The sequence below is a fragment of the Musa acuminata genome, chromosome BXJ3-1 (assembly GCF_036884655.1).
Source record: "Musa acuminata AAA Group cultivar baxijiao chromosome BXJ3-1, Cavendish_Baxijiao_AAA, whole genome shotgun sequence".
Taxonomy (NCBI): domain Eukaryota; kingdom Viridiplantae; phylum Streptophyta; class Magnoliopsida; order Zingiberales; family Musaceae; genus Musa; species Musa acuminata.
Genome location: NC_088349.1, coordinates 2,870,792 through 2,891,746, shown reverse-complemented (window position 1 = coordinate 2,891,746; position 20,955 = coordinate 2,870,792). Strand labels below are relative to the sequence as shown.

At 36.2% G+C, this 20,955-nt stretch overlaps 2 protein-coding genes across 2 annotated transcripts; both read right to left on the bottom strand.

Annotated features, from left to right (window-relative positions):
* Positions 1 to 67: 67 nt before the first annotated feature.
* Positions 68 to 5,888, bottom strand: LOC135629437 (uncharacterized). The gene is made up of 3 exons (XM_065136787.1): positions 5,541 to 5,888; positions 601 to 751; positions 68 to 489 (listed from the first exon to the last, which is right to left on the bottom strand). The coding sequence occupies exons 1-3, from the start codon at positions 5,868 to 5,870 to the stop codon at positions 485 to 487; spliced, it is 486 nt and encodes a 161-aa protein (XP_064992859.1). The 5' UTR covers positions 5,871 to 5,888; the 3' UTR covers positions 68 to 484.
* A 562-nt stretch (positions 5,889 to 6,450) lies between these two features.
* On the bottom strand, positions 6,451 to 20,163 carry LOC135628139 (glucose-1-phosphate adenylyltransferase large subunit 3, chloroplastic/amyloplastic-like). The gene is made up of 15 exons (XM_065134617.1): positions 19,827 to 20,163; positions 19,440 to 19,553; positions 19,040 to 19,213; positions 17,198 to 17,290; positions 14,972 to 15,055; positions 14,839 to 14,894; positions 14,001 to 14,094; positions 13,685 to 13,797; positions 12,304 to 12,376; positions 11,298 to 11,378; positions 8,808 to 8,894; positions 7,696 to 7,800; positions 7,480 to 7,586; positions 7,319 to 7,379; positions 6,451 to 6,824 (listed from the first exon to the last, which is right to left on the bottom strand). Exons 1-15 carry the CDS (start codon positions 20,112 to 20,114, stop codon positions 6,723 to 6,725), a joined length of 1,632 nt encoding a protein of 543 aa, XP_064990689.1. The 5' UTR covers positions 20,115 to 20,163; the 3' UTR covers positions 6,451 to 6,722.
* Between the last annotated feature and the right edge of the window lie 792 nt (positions 20,164 to 20,955).

Sequence of the window (20,955 nt, the reverse complement as noted above, 5' to 3'; positions counted from 1 at the left end):
ACCATTATGGTACGACAATTCTCTTCAAAATTGTTTGTAGGAATATCAATCCACTGATACCACACTCTGAAAACAGACAATAAAATCATTGTCAAAACTATACAATTGTTCATTGAGATGAACCAAAGAAATTCCAGTGCTAAGTTTTAAGTGACTCATGTTCCGAAAAAAAAAAAAAAAAAAAAAACATCTCAAAGTAATCCTTTCAAGTGGACAATAAAATCATCGTAGAGATGATCTGGTTTTAAGGGTTAGCACCAGTATGAAACTCTTTGTGAGGGCCCTCCGAACAAAACGATCTTTATGTCCAACATTTGCTTGCTTCAGAAGTTCTAGAACTTTGTTCAAGTGAGCATCATTTTGACCAGCTTCGCACCCGGTTGCATTCGCAAGCGCTAGTGTGTTAACTGCAGGCATGTGATGAAGAAAGCCGAAAGCTATGGCAGCCGCAAAACTATCTCCACAACCCACAGTATCAACAACATTAATCTGTTGAGAATTCACGATGGCATATTGTAGCAATAAATTCTGAGTTTTGGACAAACAGTAAAAAAAAAATAGTAACTGACAGTTAGATCACAAGACATGAACAAATCATACCTTGAATGAGGGTGCACATGACAGTGGAACTGTTGATCAGAATAGATCCCATAGAACCCAATTTGATGATGACCCATTTTGTTCGTTCCCCTCTACTAATCAATTCCTGTCCTGCCTGAATTGGGTTCTTGATCCCTGTTACTGACTTGACCTGGTACCACCATATGAGAAGGATGAGTTGAAATGCTTAGTTTGAAACAATGGAAAATGCATGTCAAAATTAGATATGAACTTAGTGTTATTCAGTGATTTAAAAAGATGCTAAAAAGGTTCTCGGGCGAGGCGAGGTCCGAGCGCCTCGCTAATCTCCCAAGCGGTGCGCTTCAAATAGGCACCGCTTGGGCGCTCGCCTATTTTAGGTCTGGTTCGGTCTCTGATGGTTAGTTGGTTCAATCGTACCAACTAAAATCGATATAAGTAAGAACCCAACCCTAACCCTCGTCGCTACCGCTGTCGCTCTCGATCTCGATGCTCGCAAACGCTGCCTCTGTCGCCGCTCGCGCCTCCCACTGCTCGCCGCTCCTGCTCCCGCTGCCGCTACTCGCCGCTCATGCCTCCCGCTGCCGCTGCTCGCCGCTCCTGCTCCCGCTCGTGCTGCTCGCCGCTGTCGCCGCTCGCGCCTCCCACTGCTCACCGCTCCTGCTCCCGCTCGTGCTGCTCGCCGCTGTCGCCGCTCGCGCCTCCCGCTCCCACTCTTGCTCCTGCTGCCGCTGCTCGCCGCTGTCGCTGCTCGCAAACGCTACCGTTGTCGCCGCTCGTGCCTCCCGCTGCTCGCCGCTCCCACTGCTCGCTGCTGTCGCCGCTCGCCGCTGCCTCCTTACACTCCGCTGTCGCTACCGTTTCCTCTTTTCTCAGTGCTCAGCACCTCCTTACACTTCCTTCTTCTCCTTTTGTTAACAGTATACAATATACTGTTAACAGTATACTGTATACTCTTAATATTGTTAGATTTATTTAAAATTATTAATTTTCAATATTGTTAATAGATTTTCTTAATTTAATAGCATATTTTAATTTAAATTTTTAAATAATTATATTTATTAATTATATTATATATTTTTATATTTTAGCGCCTCGTTTCGCTCGGGCGAGCGCCTAGCGCCTCGGGCGTTTTTGAACCTTGACGCCTTTTAGCGCCTAACGCTTTTTAAATCGCTGGTGTTATTCTAATTCTAAAAAATGTTAATAATTAACTGAGTTTCCATTTTTCTTCTTCATATGACTAGTCATCTTCAGTATTATGTTATTACTAAACTATGCTCTTTTTTCAAAGAACTCGTATATTGTTTACAAGATTGATTTAATCTTAGTTTCAGAACCTTATAGGAGCTGACCATAGATGACCTATTTGTAGTTAAAATTCAGGTCATTGGTAGATATTTCAACCTCACCATACAACAGCTTGTCATGAATTATAATTCCAGTTCCCTGATCTTTACACCATTTCCATATTAATTGTGTTTTAATCAAGTTCCAACAGTAAGGCTCCTATAAAAGCATCCAAAAACATCAACCGCTTAAGTCCACTTTCCTGCAATGGTGTCTGACAATATTACCAAAGAAGTCAAAGTGGTAATATAAGGCAGAATAAAGTAAAGCATACTTTTACTCTCGCAGGGGACTAAAAAGATTTTTTTTTTCATGTGAAAAAATGAGGATGATTGTTCTCGTTTCAGCAAATAATAGAAAGTTGCATGCACCAAATCAGATACCTGAACAGAAAATAAATATAACCAATAGATTAGGATGTTTATATATAAGCTAAAATAATCCTACACGCTAGTGGCTTTTAAAACTTCCAACTTGCTTTTGTTTAGCTTTTTGCAATATTTCTACCGCATTTAATACTTTTTCTATAAATATTCTGCTTATGAATGTTAAGATACTGCAGCAAGCAAACTTTTATCAGAGATTAAAAATGCACACTGATGCAACAGCAGATAATTATTCCCTCTTCCGACCTTACTAGACAATCAATTACACCAATCGAATGCCCCTTTTGTTATCTGAAACTGTGACAACTATGAAGTCGGAGGTCCCATGTCTAAGTTTTCATAGCCGGCTCAATGGAAATTAAACTTGATAAGCCTGGAATCATATGGCTTAAAATGCTTAAGCCCAACAAAGTAGTAGTAGGTTCATCTAATCCTATATAATCATATTATCCTCCGACTTCTACTCTGGGACTAAATTGGAAGTGATGATCTCCACTAGTCAAGTCTAGTGTGGAGTTGGGGTGCTTCAATCTTCACTTTTTAAGTCTATAATGTGGCCTACTACTACTTTTCTCTCTCACGTAAGTTTAATGTTCTCATTCCCTTTTAAATCTCTCCCACTTAAGGTTTAATGTCCTTGTGTCCCCTGTATATCTAGTGTTGGAATAAATCTCTCCCATTAAGGTTTAAGATCCTTGTCAATATCTAAAGGTTATGACAGTTCAGATTCATGGCCAAAAAGGTAGTGTTTAGCATAGCCTTTGGCTCAAGCAGTAATATGTCCCTCCAATCTTATACATGCATTGATATTTTTCACTTGGCCTCGCTCACTATGCCTAGTACTAGGTTAGCTCTAACATCAATTGTCATAATCCAATACGATGGAAAATCTGATCAGTTAATTGATAGGGCCTGAAATGATATGACTTAAATGCTTAAACCGAAGTTGATGGTAATATGTCCATTTAGCCCTATATATCGTCTCATCTATTACCCCACTTTCAATATGAGATGAAATTGGAGTGTTATTTGAGTAGCTCTGAAATCTATTATCTACCTCCAAAAATGACATCTTAACCTATGTAAAGAAAACAAAAAGAAAAAAAAGGAGTCAAAGCAAATATACGAAACGGCAAATGAAGTTATTTTCTGTTTGTCATATATCTAATATTTGAAGATATGCAATTCATTACCATTTACAACATCGAAGAATAGGAAAATAATGTCGAACAGAAAACCTCATCAGATGTTAAAAGCACATCAAGAAGTAGCAATTCCATAATAAAGAAATAAGCCAAATGAGAAGTATCAATAGTTACGAGTTCTACCTCCAAAATCTATGCTTTTGAAATGGATCAACCAAAACCCAGCATAGAAGGGTTTCATAGGCTGCAATGCTGGCAGTGTCGTCGATATTTTGGTTCATTCCAACATATCTAATGTTTTCATTCCAAAGCACATCAAGAAGAAAATTCCCGTAGATTTCATCACCAACATGACCAAGGGTGAAACATGACAGTCCTAGCCTTGATGCAGCTATGGCCAAGTTGCAGTTACCACCAGCTTCCCAAAATTTCTAGACATGAATTAAAAATTATTCATGTTACATATAACTATAACAGAAATCAGGGTTGGGATCGAAATAAGATGGGTTTTGTAGGATTAGAAGTAGGAAGCTGTTCATTTTCTGAAGGTTTCACTATTCAGTAAGTTATACTCATGGAATGAAGACACTTTAAAACATGCAAGAGGATACAAGCATTTGTGTACAGATTTCAGCTTAATATCACTGAAACATTTCAACACTATCATAGGGTAATAATAAATAGGAAAAAAATGGCATGACCTTATTAACAACATCCTGAAGTCAATAACTTGCAAAAATTGTGCTCTCTACTTTTGGTGCACCAAATGGCCTCTCAGCAACAAAGGAGTTGGCCAAATGTGTAGCATGCTTTATATCCATTGCTAAAAACAAGGGATGTGCTAGTTAGTATAAATTAATGATACAAGAATTTGAAGACTGAGTAGATATCGGATGGCTTAAAATTCTTAGGTATACATCTTGCTTGGACCTATTTTGATAAGAGACTTGTGGTCAAGACTAATAAAAGCACAGCATTAGATCACAATTCGACTAGCCATGCCCTCACCTTTGTTCTCCTTATCAGCTAAGTTCTATAGTTCTGCAATATTAGAAAAGTATAGGTCACCAGTTCATAACATCAACCAAGCTCTATTTTCCTTGCAGAAATTTCTATCCACTTATGAACATAGATCACCCTCTATATCATCAGATTGTGTTGTAGTACTTCTATATACAGGACTTATTATATTCCGCCAAATATTTTGGGAAAATGGAACAATATGGTTGAAATAAGTACTGGAAAAATGCTGCAATTAGAAACATCAGAATTGGGTAACAGTATTATTAACAAATGTAGACCTTTCATGTGATCTTTGTGTAACAAGATAAAAGTGGATAATTTTACTACAAATTCTCTTTCCCTTAGCATTACTATGAGTTCGAATCTGGACCGGACTGGTTAGTCAGACCGAAAAATCATGAACCTAACCAGGTTCGATTCATTACTTAGATCATTTAGAGTATAAAAGACCGACGTACCATAATAACCCCCTTCAAAAGGTTTTTATGACATGATTAATAGTTTGAATGTACTCTATCTAAGATGTCTTGGATTCGATTCCTTGATTTTTTTTTTTTCATTTGTGTATTAATTTATATGTCAAATCTAATATATATAATTTAAATTCTTAAGTATATCTAAATCATTTTATCTTGAAATGAATAAAGAATATTATATTATATTATATTTATCACTATCTATCGCCTGGTATGTCTATTTTCGTTCCTATCATACATTTTTTTACTATATTATAAATTTTATTTTTTATAATGTTATTAATATATATATATATATATATATATATATATATATATATTTATTTATTTATTTATAATGTTAACCCACCGGATCAACCGATGATCCAATGTCACAAGACTTGACCGGATCGATGTTTAGTCCGTCTATGATGTCTATGGTTCAAATGTTTGTTTACTTCACGACCTCCATATCTACTATTCCACAAACCACTACCTATACCACATTTACAGAGGCGAGCAACGCAGAAAGTGGAACAAATTGGAAGCAAATAAGTGAAGGAAAAAAGGAACAGAAAAAGAAAAGCTCCCTCTCTACCAACCTTATCCGGAGGAGAAGCCGCCACCGCTCTATGTACGCCCGGTGCTCCGCCGTGTAGGCCGGAGGCAAGCTGGGGACGTCGAGAACCACGTCGACGCACAGATTCCCCAGCGTCGCGATGCCTACATTCTTCTGCACCCCCTTCCTCTCCCTCACGACGCCCAAGGTTGCGGGAGCCATCCGATTCACCCCTCCCGCGGCGACGATCCGGGTGCCTGCGCGGCAACCGACGGCGACTAGCGTCGGCGGGAGGACGACTCTCCGGCGGGGGAAGTGGAGGAGCGCACGGCCCTCGACGGGAAGCGAGGGTTTGGGCCTCCAAGCGACCCATCGAGGGAAGCGAACGAACGAGAGGGACGGAGGGCGAAGTGAGATATTTATTGTGGTCCGGAGAACGGTTTTTACAAATCAGTCCTTATCAAAGTATTAATTTCATTTTAGCATATACATGTAATGCTTAATAATACAAGTTAATGACTATACATAATATATATCGATGTGTGGATATAATTTTGAGGATTAAAAAATATTTTTTAAGGATAAATAATGAAGATGAAATATAAATATAAGATATTGTGATATATTATATGAGATTTAACGTGTGGGCTATTTTTTATGGATAAATGGAGCTGCGATGGTGTCTTTAATTTACTTGAATGACTATTCCTGTTTGATTATTTTTGTCATCCAACTTGATGATGAAATTAGGTTCTCTGTAGTTGTTTATAAAACGGGTATAATTTTGGTATCATTGGATGAATTGGAAAACCTCTCCTATGTGACATCTTAGAAGCTCGTCGTTTTCATCTCCGAGGCACCTTGGATAACTCAACACATACAAGCCTGGACCACATTAGGTTGATCAAAACACGTCAACAATATTTTCCCATAACATTAGCCAAATGACTCACTTACCAAAGATTAAGGTTCAATAAGTATTTTAATCCACATACAAATTCAACATATGAATTCATGAAATATATCGACTCGTAGATCCGAATTCTTTACATCACCGATAAGGGATAAGCAAATTTAAGGATTGATTTTTGCATCCGAATTAGAAAAAAAATCAATAGATATATAAACTTCCATGATGCTTGATTTATGAAACAAACATCGTGTATTATTTTCATCATTTACATGTAAATTGTGTCCGTAAAAGAGAGACAAAAAGAATCAGCCATCATATGACGAATCCGTCCCCAATTGTCGAGTTCTTCAATATGATGGTGACGCCAGATCGTATATAGAAGCCTTCAGCAGATCTATCAGCTTCTTGTATTCCCTGTGACCATGCATCAAATTATAGAAACCATCACTTACTATAAAACTCTGAAAGCAAAGTAACTACTTTAGACATGCAAATTCTTTCACAGGAGAAAAAAAAAAACAAAAAATAAGAATTTTTTTTTTGGACATGCAAATAGAAGACAAACATGTAGAAATATAGTTCAGATCGAGATTCATTATCAATACTAATGACAGATGAATCACAAGATTGCAAAGAAGATTAAATGTAACTTCTATACTTTGTGAACTATCAGTAGGAAAACTTTGTGAGGATCTACCTCTCTAATATAACAATGTAGCTTTTCTCTACAACATTCACAAGCAAATATGTCTAAATGATTTCAGGTAAAATAAAATCCAAATGAAACTATACAAAATGTGAGAGAAGATCAAGGCAAATATCATGGAGCTAATTTCATATATGACTAGAACAGATACTAGTAAGTGTGGTCTATATGTAGCTTTTGATAAGATTTAAGAAAACCATACATCTGAGTTTGAAATTATCACATTCTTCCCAATCCTTGCATTCTTGTCAATTATGCAATTCCTGTAATGTAGACAAAAGGAACATGGATGTCAAGCACATATCACAAATAGAACAAGTCATAAGGCTTTAAGACTGTAAAATGAGAAACAATAGAGGGTACCTTATCTTTGTGTTCTCTCCAATACCTATAGGGACCCTCCCTTCAGCTAATAAAGATGCTGTTTCAGCATCTGTCTCATAGTAGTCAGCACCTAACATAACTGTATCCTGCATACATGCACCCACACGAAGGTAAAATTTACTATCGTGATAGGGCAATTGGTAGTACAGAAAATTGTCTTTGATGTGGGTCTTTTTCTAGGATCAAGAAACAAACCTTCAAGTGCACATTCGAGCTTATTCGAGATCGGATTCCAATCACACTATGCTCTATCAAGCAGTTGTCCATGAAAGTTCCATGGGAAACAATTGAATCAACAATCTGAAATTGATGTATGGAGAGTAAAGTGATAGCTAATAACCAAATAGATAGATAACATGATATGGCATATATCAGGTGTATGGATAAAAGACATCACATGCATTTGATGGATCTATGGAATTCATAAGGTAGTAAGTAAATAGAAATTTAGATGTCTCTCATGCACATCACAGTTATCATGATGTTTAGTCTGCTGCTTAAACTATTTAAGCTCAATACAAATAAGGCTGCAAAGAGTTTGCTGTTGTGGTCATACTTAATATACCATCGTTACAAATGTAATTTCACATGTAAAATATTCTTGAAATTTAAAGGCACAAAACTCAGCAGTAAAAAACCTCTACGAAAGCTGCACAACTCCAAGGTTGCAAATTTAACTAATAGATGATGTCAGGTTAGACAATCTATGACTTACCCTGAAGTTGGACATGTCAGTACTTCAAAATTTTGAATTTATGCCAAAAATTTCAGCTGCAACTAGATTTAAGTTGATAAGAGACTAGATAAATCCTAACCACTTTTCAAGGCCAGTAATCAAATGAGAAACAATCATTCTTGATGGGGCAAGTTTGGCAATACTGTGAACAGAAACAACACTAAGATGCAGCAGTCTGACAATACTTTTACCATTAATAGCTAAATTTAGTTCTGTTCATCTATGTAATGTTTAAACTTTAAATAGTATCTGAGACCAATTATGAAAATTTAGGAGGCTAGCACATACAATAAATGCCTAGAACCACCATGCTTCACCTGCAAGAATTATTTTGTCTTTAGATTACGTGATTGTAACCACCACTAGGTGCAATGTATATGACCCATATTCATTTTCAGTAGTGACATTGACAACATAGAGTGGCTACACCAAGTTCAAGCAAGATTAGAATGCCATTTGCCGGAAATTAAAAAAAATGCATTGCTTAACTCATGGTATATCGCAACAAGATCTTATTATCATCAAAAGGACACCAATATTTACATATATTTAAACTGGGAAATTAACCAACCTTGCTGTTGTCAACCTTTGACGGGGGTAAGTTTCTTCTTGATGTATACGTTGGCTTTGTTGCATCATAAAAGCTGAAGCGTGGTGGCTGTATGGTTGATTAAATCATTAGAAGATAATGTATGGTTATTAGTACAAGAAATAATGTCAATAATAACTAATAACAAGTCAAAGTTCATATCATAAGTATGTGAATAATTCGTGATTAACAATTTAACACTACAATTCAAGTCACTACATGGTGCATTCAAGCTTAGAACTGAACTCCATATGAGAAAACCTAACAATTATCTATGCCTAGCGGGGCAATAATTGATCATGAGGAGGTGCATATCTATCGAAGCTTTCTTAACCATTACTCCATGCAAAACCAAATTCCAAAGTTAATTTGATGGCCTTCAACCTGAGTTGATGCTTAAATTCATATTACAGGTACTGATATTCTATTCACACCATGTCTAGGTAATACAACTGAGATTTTAACATGTATAACCAACTAGGAGGTTTTAAACAATGTACATGGTAATAATTTATTGCATGTAAATATATCTCTTAAGGTATTATATGGAGACAAAAGGAATAAATTCAAGGCCAAGAAAGTGTGAACATTCCATTGCTTGCTTTCTTTTTCTTTTGTAGTATCAATACCTTGGGCTTCCCTAGGATCTCAAAAGCTTGTAACATATCAAGATTTGTGCTTTTAATTTGGAACATTGTTTTTTAAGTGTTCTTATCTCTTCTTCAGTTTTATCCTCCCTTTCCCATTGTTTCTCTTTTCAAGCGCCTATCATTTTCTTGTTTCCACTTTATTTCTTCTCTATGTTGTGCAGTTTGATCTATGTTGTTGCAACTTGCAAATACTTGCTAATTCTTTGTACACACTGGATGCTTGCTTGATATACTTTTAGAAATTGATTTCATCAATCTTGAACTGTCATTTCAACTCTAAACTGTTGTTTTCTCTATACAGTAAGTAAAAGCTTATATTATTCTTTTCAACCTAGATCACAAAGAGGTTCACTACATTGACTAGTCTTTACCATAGCAGTAAATCAGGCCTCAATCAAAGTAGCATATTATCAGGAATGTCATCGATATGACATCACTTGTTACATCTTTGCTCCACATGAATGTGCCACATTATATTTCTATATTTTTTTTTCTGTGATTAATTTGCTTGCTAACTTGCTTCATTTGTAGCACTTATATGTGACTCGTTTGCACTAGCTAAGATTAGGAAATGTAGGTATTTCATTATAACCATACATGCAATCAAGGGCATGCAGTGAAAAGAGTCTAATCCAATGAGGTTCTGTGGAAGGTAAGCATTGCGTTATATCTTTAACATGGGATGAGTGGCAATTGACTTCCAGTGTCCTGCAAGTACTTAATTTTTTTTGGCATTCAGCCCTTGTTTTATTGTGAAGACTAAATAGGCTTAACAAAGGTTAACAATTTTCTGTTACTCTCTCTGAGATTTTAGTCATAGCAGGACTCCAAGCATATATTTCATCTAATTTTTCTATCTTTTCTCTCCTAAGGAAAAAGAAAAAGTAAATAGAAAGAAAGATAAAGGGAAGTCGTCTATATTATATGATGAGTCAACATATTTGACTCTAAGGCTATCGACCATGTCAGATCCAGCATCAACAGAATATATAATTAGATGCAATCAATTTTATGCTACAACATTCATGACAGGGCATATGTTGATGATCTACTTGATTTATGATGCCACAATCTATGCTGTTCTTGCTCCGATGCTATAACACTATCACTACAAAGTTTTTAGCTACAACTAGGAGAAAACAATTGCAATATAATATGTTGTAATAGCAATTTAAGAAAACCAGGAAATGAAGAAAATTAATAGAAATGCAAGGCCAGTGAAAAATAACTTGGATAATTTTGAATGCTAAGATATCAGTTACAATAAAAGGAGTAACAAAACCATATCAGAGATATACAAGGTTAGTAAAAAACAGTTAATTGGATTTAATAATGGAAACATATTGGTATTAATAGGTAGAATATGGCATTGATCATTATGGTAGATGTCACATGATGCCGTAAATGATGTAGAATAGCATCAAAGATTACAGAAATTATGCAAAGTGACCTACATAGCAGTTAAAGAGACTGAAAAGAAAGTCCAGAAATGTACTAATATGTGGACATTGTCTATGTATGACAGAATATATTACATTAAAGTAGAATTCTCTTGAAACTTTTTAATGAAAAACACTAAAATTTTATAATTAGTTTGAACTTATAGCTCTTTAAGTCGAGTGCTTTAGCATAGAGTAGCGGTGGTACTGAATAGAGCATCAAGTAACCAAAGCTAGAATTCTTAATTTATGAAAAATCTAGTCTCGTTTACTGTGCACTGATCCTCAAAAAGCTCTTAGTGTAGTCAGATGTCACAGAAAATGAATAAAAGGAAATGCATGCACAAAAGTAAAGTAGTTACTGGAGCATAAAAAGCACTTACATGTGCAGTAAGGGCAAGATTTGCTTCAAAGAAAGATTTAATTGTCCCGATATCTTCCCAGTAATCATTAAAGAGATATGCCTGTCAAAAAGGTCCTAACATTTATTAGACAGTGAGGAAGCATAAAATAAGTGGCATGTCTATCAATGGGGATAAACAATCCATGCTTCTAGATCTTCAGAAGCACAGGTTTGAACTAAATGATCTACTGTGTGAATGCATACAATTTACTTTAAAGGGGCAATCATGATATGACTGATGACTCCAGATAAGAAAAGCAATTCAAATTGACAAAAGATCCAAATTTTAGAATATTTTGATGAAAGATCACCAAGTTTGGTCAATTCATGTTCAGAGATCTCTAACCCCTCCACCATGTGTTATCTGATGAACATACTTTTTAATTGTTTCCATTTACTATTAAGATGCCTTGCAACCTTGGAACTAACAGTTCCTAAGTTAAAAACTCAGAAATTAGCTCAATAACTAAGTTTCTTAGGTACCAAATAAAATAGATGCTCATGTCAAACCCAAAACTCAGTATTCTCAGTGATCTTTGGAATGGGTTGTCTCCAAACAATCCTAGGAACCATAAATTGAGAGCTAAAAAGCAAATATGAGAATACGTTATCATGATTAAAAAAAGAAAGTCTGATTAGAAATAAAATCAAAATACATGGAACACCTACATAAAGACTTTGCTAAAAAGTAATAATCAAATGCAAGCATTTGGGATATTGACATAAAGCAATGGAGAATTAGTATTCAATATTTAACAAAGCATCATATCAAACTCCCTAACAACTGATGCATTCACAGGGTCCAACTTCCAGTGAGTATAAAAGGATTTTATATATCAAGTTATGGATTTGACCGTAATTCCAAAGTTAAATACTATTTATTCATACTGTTAGAAACAATATGAATATCACAATCACAGATAAGAAATTAAAAAGGTCAAATGCTTCATTGAATCTAACACTTGATTTAGGAATAAGCAACAGACCTTGATGAAGAACTCTTTAGCAGAGGCAGGAATTATTTCAGATCCAAAGTCATTTGCAGTGGGAAACCGCCATCTGGCCCAACAATGATGCATAACATGTAAGGCTCCTGTTTAACAATGCTTACTGGTGACAGAGTTGAATTCTCCAACAAAAATATAGTTACTTATGCAGTATCTGTATCAGGTCAAAGAGAACTTGCAAGAGGCAATTGCTTTTCAATGCTACCTATGTGGTAGCAGATAGCACTTTGCAGTTTGCAAACATCAAATACAGAGGAAAGATACATAAGAAAGCATGTTCCCAGTCATGGCTAATCTAAGGCAACCAGCATGTGCAGGCCACATTTAAGGATATTAAAGAATAAAGATAAAAGACTAAAAGGAAACTAACATAGATACTCTTGATATTTGATTCAGTGTCAAGGATGTATCACAAAATTTCTTATGGACTCCCAAAAGAACTGCCCATGTTAATGTATACAAACACATCTCTCTCCTCAGTACATGCCACTTCATCAGAATTTATTTAATGTCATTCTGGATTTTGTTCCACAAATTCAATTGAGGGCATTAGACTTGTGGACTTCCTCTTTAGACCCTCGAATAGCCCCATGTAGGGTGTGACTATAGCTTGAGATAATATATGAGTTGCTAAGCACTCATAAATGCATCCTTCGAGGACTACTTTTTGTGGGCTTGACCAAAAAGGCTTATTATGATAAATGCCTAATAGTGATAAAAAATGGCACCAAAATAAAAATCAATTTGAGCAATATTGAGACTTATTATGCATTATAGTGAATCTAAGATTCAACAGGGATAAACACCACAGATGGTAGGAGTGACATTGTGGGTCAGGGCTTCACAATCCCACATTGCATCTTTTGCTAAGACAAGTAAATGTATCTGGATGTCTAAGACATCAATCATTTAAAAGGGGAGTGTGACATTTTAGAATACCCACATTGAATGTGAGCTATAGCTACACCATGAGTCACTGTTTACCATTAAGAAACACAATACTTCTTTTTGGTCCCATCCAGTAGCAACCTCCCATCCAACATTCGAACTGTGTGTCCACATACACTTCCCATCTAAAACCTTACATAAACATGAAAGAAACAAAAAATTCAGATTAAGTATAAAAATGCCTTAACCAACATACTGGTCTCATCTGTGCACATGACACTAGTGACTGACAATATTAAGATACATAGAGCATACATATTGTCCATTAGCATTCCTTCAAGTACAGATGCTTCAGCCTTCATGAAAGCTGAGGTATCTAAATGATAAAGATGCAATCATATATCCCCTTGTAGAAAAAGTTCAGTATCACCATGTACACAAAACTAGATGCAGTAGGATTGAAGAGTCACACCTGAGAAGATTTAGAAGTAGCTCCTTCTTGAATACATATACTCCCATTGAAGCTATATATGGGTTCTTTGCTGCCTCTTCCTTTGACAACCCCAAGACACTGGTATCCACTTCCTATATTACCATAAAACAAAAAATATCACTGTCAAGTAGAGAGTGGTGGGTTTTAACTAGACTGAATATGAATGGATGCATCCATGCTGTGCCGTGTCCCAAGTGACACACCATCTCAAAGTGTGACGTGAAAAAAGCACAAAAGATGCATATCTTGGTCAAGTCACCGGGAAGATCAAGAGGATGGGATGAGTGGAAGTTACCATCGCCTTCAAATCTTCTCCTTTTGGTTTTTCACTGAATGAAATAACTCTTCCTTTATTGTCTATCTTCATCAAACCAAAATCTGAAGCACGACTGACAACAAAATGAAAAGAAAAAACTCAATTTGGAAACATTAGTAAACTCAAAGATGTAGCTTGAAGGTACTCAAAATTTGATCATCCAAAATATATAAAAAGTTACAATTCCCTGACCAACCAAATGAAGAACTTATAAGTTCTCTAGGGATAAAACATAGATGAAGTTTTATGCATTAATTTATCATAAATCTTTACTTTGTTATTCCTCAAAAGTCAACCCAAGAAGTCAATGCTTAACTTAAAAATGATTCAATGCTGAACTTAAAAATCTAGAAAAACAATTTACCACATGATGTTTCATCAAAAATTTTATGATGAAACTTGAAAGAAGTTCCCAGATAATATACTAGCAAGTAGCAACTAATAACTGTATTATTTATCGAGTGCAAAAAGGACAAAAGAAAGTTTGACAGACATAACAATTGGTATTGAGTGAATGCAATTCTCATTAGTGATAATATGGAAACATTTAACTGAATGCAAGAAAGCAAATGCCTTAGATTTGTTGCTAGTTGATTTATCTATATTTTTGCCATCTAAATACTTGGGCTACATTTAATACCAGATGCCCTAAATCTAACAGGCAACATCTATTTTTAAAAATGATAATTGTTTTAAACTGGAAAAGCTGCTTGTCCTATTCCGAGGTTGTGTTACTTTGGTTAATTAGTCTTACTATCAATTGTCTATTTCACTTCTCACTAGGCAAATGGATTTTTTGAAGTAACCATTCAATTACCTGTCATCCATCGGCATGCAGGAAATGGTAATATCAGCACCACTTTGCCGATGATCCTGAAAATAAACAAATTTTTGATATTAAAATAATTTTGACATATAGATGCATGGATGACTGTTACTTTAACACTAACCTGAACAAAGTCCATATAATCCATACGGTATAGATGATCTCCGGAGAGAATTAGCACATCCTTTATATCCTTGCCTTTGGCATCCTTCAAATTTAAAGCAGAAAAATACAATCGGTAAATAGGTTTCCACGATATTAAAGATTAATTTGTTAAACCATGGTAAAAGTAGAGTAACATATGAGTAGTTATGCAGTATAATAAGTTGTGGGGTGGCATGACAATCCAAAAAGGCCAAAACATTATTCAAACAGAAGCATTCTGTTCTGCATAATGTAGTCCAAGGTTCCTAATTTTGCCTGGACTGATACATACTGGATGGTATTTACCGCTCTGGATGTAAACAAGACACTGACTGCCCCTTTTTAGATGGTCCAGTCCAGTTAATTCTTTTTTCAAGGTTAAACAGCAACCTCTCTAACATGGTTATTTATGATTAGTAATTTAGTAGAAATGTCAACTAATTACTATGTGCTCAATCTATCAAGCTCCGGACATAAATGAGTCACAGACTGCCCCTTATTGGATGGTCCAGTCCACTCCATTCTTTTTCAAGGTTAAACAGCGACCTCTCTAACATGGTTATTTATGATTAGTAGAAATGTCAATGAATCACTGTGTGCTCAATCTATCAAGGATAAATTAAATATGCCATCATTATCAGTATCCATTCAGCACATAACTGAAGAAGTTACTACTTGAGTCATCAACTTGATATGTAAGTGTCATCTACAAAAGTTCTATGTGATTACAATTTCATGAAAGAAATAAAATTGTAATTGTCAATAAAATTGTTACATGGAAGAAAGCAATGGTGAAATCTTTCTCCAAAAATGTTCGTAATCTAGATTTTATAAAGAAAAGGCTGATATCTTGATGTTTAGCAATTGAATGTAGAGAAAGGTCTGGGTTTAACTTTTTAAAGGCAAAAGAGGGTAAACATATTGAGCCTGATGGTAAGTGTCAAGACAACAATGCAAAATTGCCTACTTGTAGAGTCTAGCTTTGATCTTCATGTTGCTTCTCTATAGTTTTGCTTAATTCAGTACTGACAAGTCATATAGAATAACCACAAGTGGTATGAATTAGATGTGTTATACCTAGCAGAACTTAAGTTTCTACTAGCCCAAGGTAGTTTCGCACTAAGCCATTATGTTGAACTGTGCTGTGATGGCACCAACTATTCTGAACTATGGCCAATTCAATTTTCGGCTAGTTTCAACGGGCACAAAGTAATGTCAATGCCAGCCACCAAGTTAATTTTAAATTTATTTCAACTGGCAAAGGGGCTGAAATAGTTATAATGATTTGATTGCATGCTGAAAATGGCCATGATGCAAAAATTTGGAAATTTGGTAGTTGGTACATAATAATTATCTTTGCACACTAACACACACATTAGTGTATAGCCTGTTTAAAAAAACATTTATTCTTACTTTTGTATAGCCTGTTTAAAGATATAAATAAACAGGAGTGAAGTACATTAGGATCAAGGTAGGCAATACCGAATAATACCGTCCGGTACGGGCGGTACTTACTGGTCCGATGGTATACTGGTACGCGGACCGCCCGCTACCGGGCGGAACGCAAAATAATAATAAAATAAAATTATATATATATATATTTATATATAAATATTTTAGAAAAAGGCGATGCGATGTTGCCGAAAAAGGTGACGTTCGGCGACGTCGCCAAGGAGCCTATTTCAGATTATATATATATAGATATATATATATATATATATATATATATATAAATAAACGAGGCAACGTCGCCCCGCGTGGGGAAGGAAAAGGCGACGTCGCCGAGGCGATGCAACATCGCCTTTTAAATAAATAAATAAATAAATATATATATACCGAGCGAACGTCGAAACGTCGATACGGTACGGTATTGCGAACCTTGATTAGGATAACATGCACACAATATTTTGATGCTAGAACCTCAAAATATTTGACAGACTTTGAGCTTCATAAAATTTGACTACCTTCTCTCCATGTGTTTTAACTGCTTAATCTGAAAATTTTAAGCTTACCAGCAACATGTAGAGCATAGTTACTAATTAGCAAATTAATGAATAACTTTTCTAGATCAAAGGCATCTTTTCCACCTGTACAAGACATATATTGATAATTTATTAACGAGAACTGCACGCAATAACCATAAATTACTTTCATAAAACATAAATGAAGAGCATAATCAATTAAAACAAATGTAAATATCACATACCTCAAAAAGCCAGTGGAACTGCCGAACAGCATCTGCAGTGCCCTGAAACCACCTTTTTCCTTCCACGCCAGGAGTTTGAGTGGCTGCTAGAACCTGAAGTGAAAAGGTGGCAATATTGAATTCTGTTGTTATTTTAAACTATAAAATTAACACACTTCTCTCTGTTTAATTATGTATACATATTCTGATTTCCATTTTTTTAGTTTCTTGTGCAGTTATATAAAGAGAAAAAAGACCTGGAAACAACACAGGGAAGTTAGTAGATACATACCAACAATTTATTTAAGCTAAAGACACTTGCCAACTTAAGAACATTGATATGTGTTCTAAGTTCTAACTACAACTTGAGCATGTATTGGATGTCTGAAGTATGGAGACATGATAACTGCTTTAATCCACATGCTATAGAAAAGTATAAGAAGTTAAGAACTATATTTAGCAAAGTCAAAGCAAAAAAGGTGGTCTGACAAAAGTGATTTCAGTATATATTAAAACCCATCAAGATATCTATTTGTTTCAAGAAATTTGCTAATTAGAAAATTTTAGTCAACAATGTTTTATGTTACTTAATTTGGAAGGATCATACTAGACAAGATTCTGTTCTGTCGGGTGTTTTGCCTGTTAAATTGATATGACTAGTAATGTATGTGACTGGCGAAATGCAATTTGCATCATCAATGGGATGGCTCAGCATGTACCATGTGATGATCCATATTCATATTTCTTCAATAATGTTTGCACTAAATCATCTAACTAAAGCAACCATTCCTCATGTTCACAAATTATCAGTTTAAGAATGACAACTCATACTTAATTATTGCCATTTTAATACACATGTAGTTGTAACCCAACCAAGCACAACCTTAATATACATTCCATTTCATGATTTTGGCAAGTATCCTAGTATATGCATGTTAAATTTTAAAATGCATGTAAATGTGCATTACAACAATATTTAAATAGACTTTTTTTGTGTCCCGTACAGTTGTATTGACTGTATCTTTTTCTGAGGCAAATTACCCATAAGAAGTGAAGAGTCCATAGTTTACTTTGCTATAGGTCAAAGAAAAAGGAAAACTTCCACAAGTTGTTTATGCTTGCTCTCAAAGTTCATTAACTTTCACAATAATCTATTCATTTATGGCCGTATCAAATGCTTTACTTCATGGTACCAATTTACTAATTGTGATAATGTATTTTATAATTATAGATCTATCACATGAATTTAAATATTTTTTAATGCATAAAATGCTTTATTTAAAACATCCATGTTTTTATATGTTTACACATTTAACTATTCTGTCAATAACTTTAGGATAAAAAAAGCAAAGAGAAACAGTCCCTTTCAACCATTTTGTTGAAGCAAGAAAAACGTTACTGCAATTTCATTGCTTTTGTTTCTGTTAAAACCTAATTGTCACTACTCTTCATGGTATATGACTCTTGCCTAGCACATTTATGTCTTATAAACTTAATTTATTGGATAATGAACATTAAAAAAATGATTCTTCAGATAAGTAATTCAGTTTATAGTATTTTCAAAATTATTCATGGTTTACTAATAGCTTTGTTACTCGTCACCATTTTACAACCCATTCCTCTGTTAGTAAGGACAACAAGAATCTAAGGTCTTCTTAAATAACTAAATATATTGATCATAGCTCGATTGAGATAAATTAACATGCCAAGGAGAAGATTTATCGTATTAGCTTTAATCTGCATGCTCCTATAACTAAAATCTGATTGATGTCCAAAATATCTTCTAGAGTAGTTAGAATCAAAAACCAACATATTAAGTGTATGACTGCCAATGAGCAAGATCAACATAGAAGTCTCATATACCTCAACAAAACCATCCCCAAAGCTCACACCATTACTGAAGTTGTAAGCCCGTGCCAGATGTCTATTCAGCGATGCAGAGTTGAACTGGGTGAGAATGTACACTTTATTGATCCCACTGTTGATGCAATTGCTCATCGGCACATCGATCAACCTATATGCACCTCCTATAGGCACCTACAAAAGGAATCTTCTAAATGAAAATCATGGTTTCAAATTCAAACATTTACGTACCTTCAAAGAATACGGGAACTGTTTGCTCTAATGCACTCTCTAATGAAGATTGACTTTAATTACCAATACAATTACACCCTTTAGAGGTGCATAAAAGATGGTCCATCGGAGTCAATGTTGGGGCTAGCAATAGCCAATTTGACAGCTCCAAGAGTCAAAGATTACTTACAGCTGGTTTTGCCCTACGCTTGGTAAGAGGGAATAGACGAGTTCCAGCACCTCCACCTAGGATAACTGCCACAACCGTCCCAGGGTTCCTCCTCTCAAGATCCAAATCTCTAAACTGCAAAAGACACAAAATGTCAATGTTTCTGTCGTTCATATATGAAGTCTTATTGTGTTAGGATGCTTTTCAAGGGGGCAAAGTTTGATGCTACGGCAATGCTATCTTCAAAAGTAGTTGATCTCTTGGGCACTGAAATTACGATCGTTTGAAGCAAACAAGCGCTCTTCTTTTGCAAGAAAAGAGTATTTCAAGATTCTACTTCAGCAAACCTAATACTGATGGGAGGATTCAGAACAGAATGAGACGACGACGACAAGATGAGACATTCACCTTGACCTCCGTTTCGACGTCGGTGGTAACGATGGCCATTTGGACGACGAGGCGTTTCTCGGCAGCACCGACCATCGAGCCGCGACCGCTACGGAGGCAGCGGAGGTAGCGCTGCCAATCCAACCTCGTCCCCATGGTTTGGCCGTCTCTGGACGTCCCGACCAGCCGTGGTATTGGCCTGCCGGGGAGGCGGCCGACGGTGGCTAGCGGCACCATTCGGCTGTTCATGCACATCACCATGTCGCCCTGCCGGAGAAGAGGAAGAGTAGGAGAGTGGGAGAAGGACATGAAGCGGCGGTGGTACGTTGCGACAAACGAGGGAGGGAAGAAGGGTGGGGCTTTTATGATCTCCTCTCGCACCCCGTGACATCCCGTGAAAGCGGGAAGGCCAGCCACGCTATCCGACGGAGCTCACGGCGTCCACAGGTTCGACTGGTGGTGGAGCCCGCAGCTCCGAGACTATTCGACGAGATGCCATCGACGGATGCCGCGTGACCACGAACCAGATCGGACGACGACTACCGGAACTATTCGACGAGATGCCATCGATGGATGCCGCGTGGCCGCGAACGAGATCGGGCGACGACTACCAGCAGAGAAGCAACGATGGGCTCTCTCGGGCCGGAACGACGAGAATATTCTGAGCCCACCATGGTGAGAATCTTGTTAGGGCTTCAATGGAAGTACAATTGAAATAAACCAAGAAGGTGATCCCTTACAAGAATATATATATATATATATATATATATATATATATATATATGTAATTTTTATCTTAGATAAATAACACACCAAGCAGCACTTCGTTGGAGTTTCTTCCTGCCTCTTGCATAGATTCTGAGATGAGAGACAATAATAATAGAACAGGCCGCTGCATTTACTGACTGAGATACGAAGTTACTACCCTTCTTACGATCTTAATCGTACGATTGCTGCTTGGAAATGGCAAATGCTGAACTCGATGGAGATGATTACAAGGACAAGCTGCGTGCTGAAGCCGAACAGGTGAAGCCATGGTTTGCAAGCTGCGGGCATCGGTGGAGTAGGAAAACATAGGAGGCATCGCAGAAAAGAAACTCCACATGAATAGCCAGTCTTTCACACTTCACTGGCACCGGCAACTTCTTGC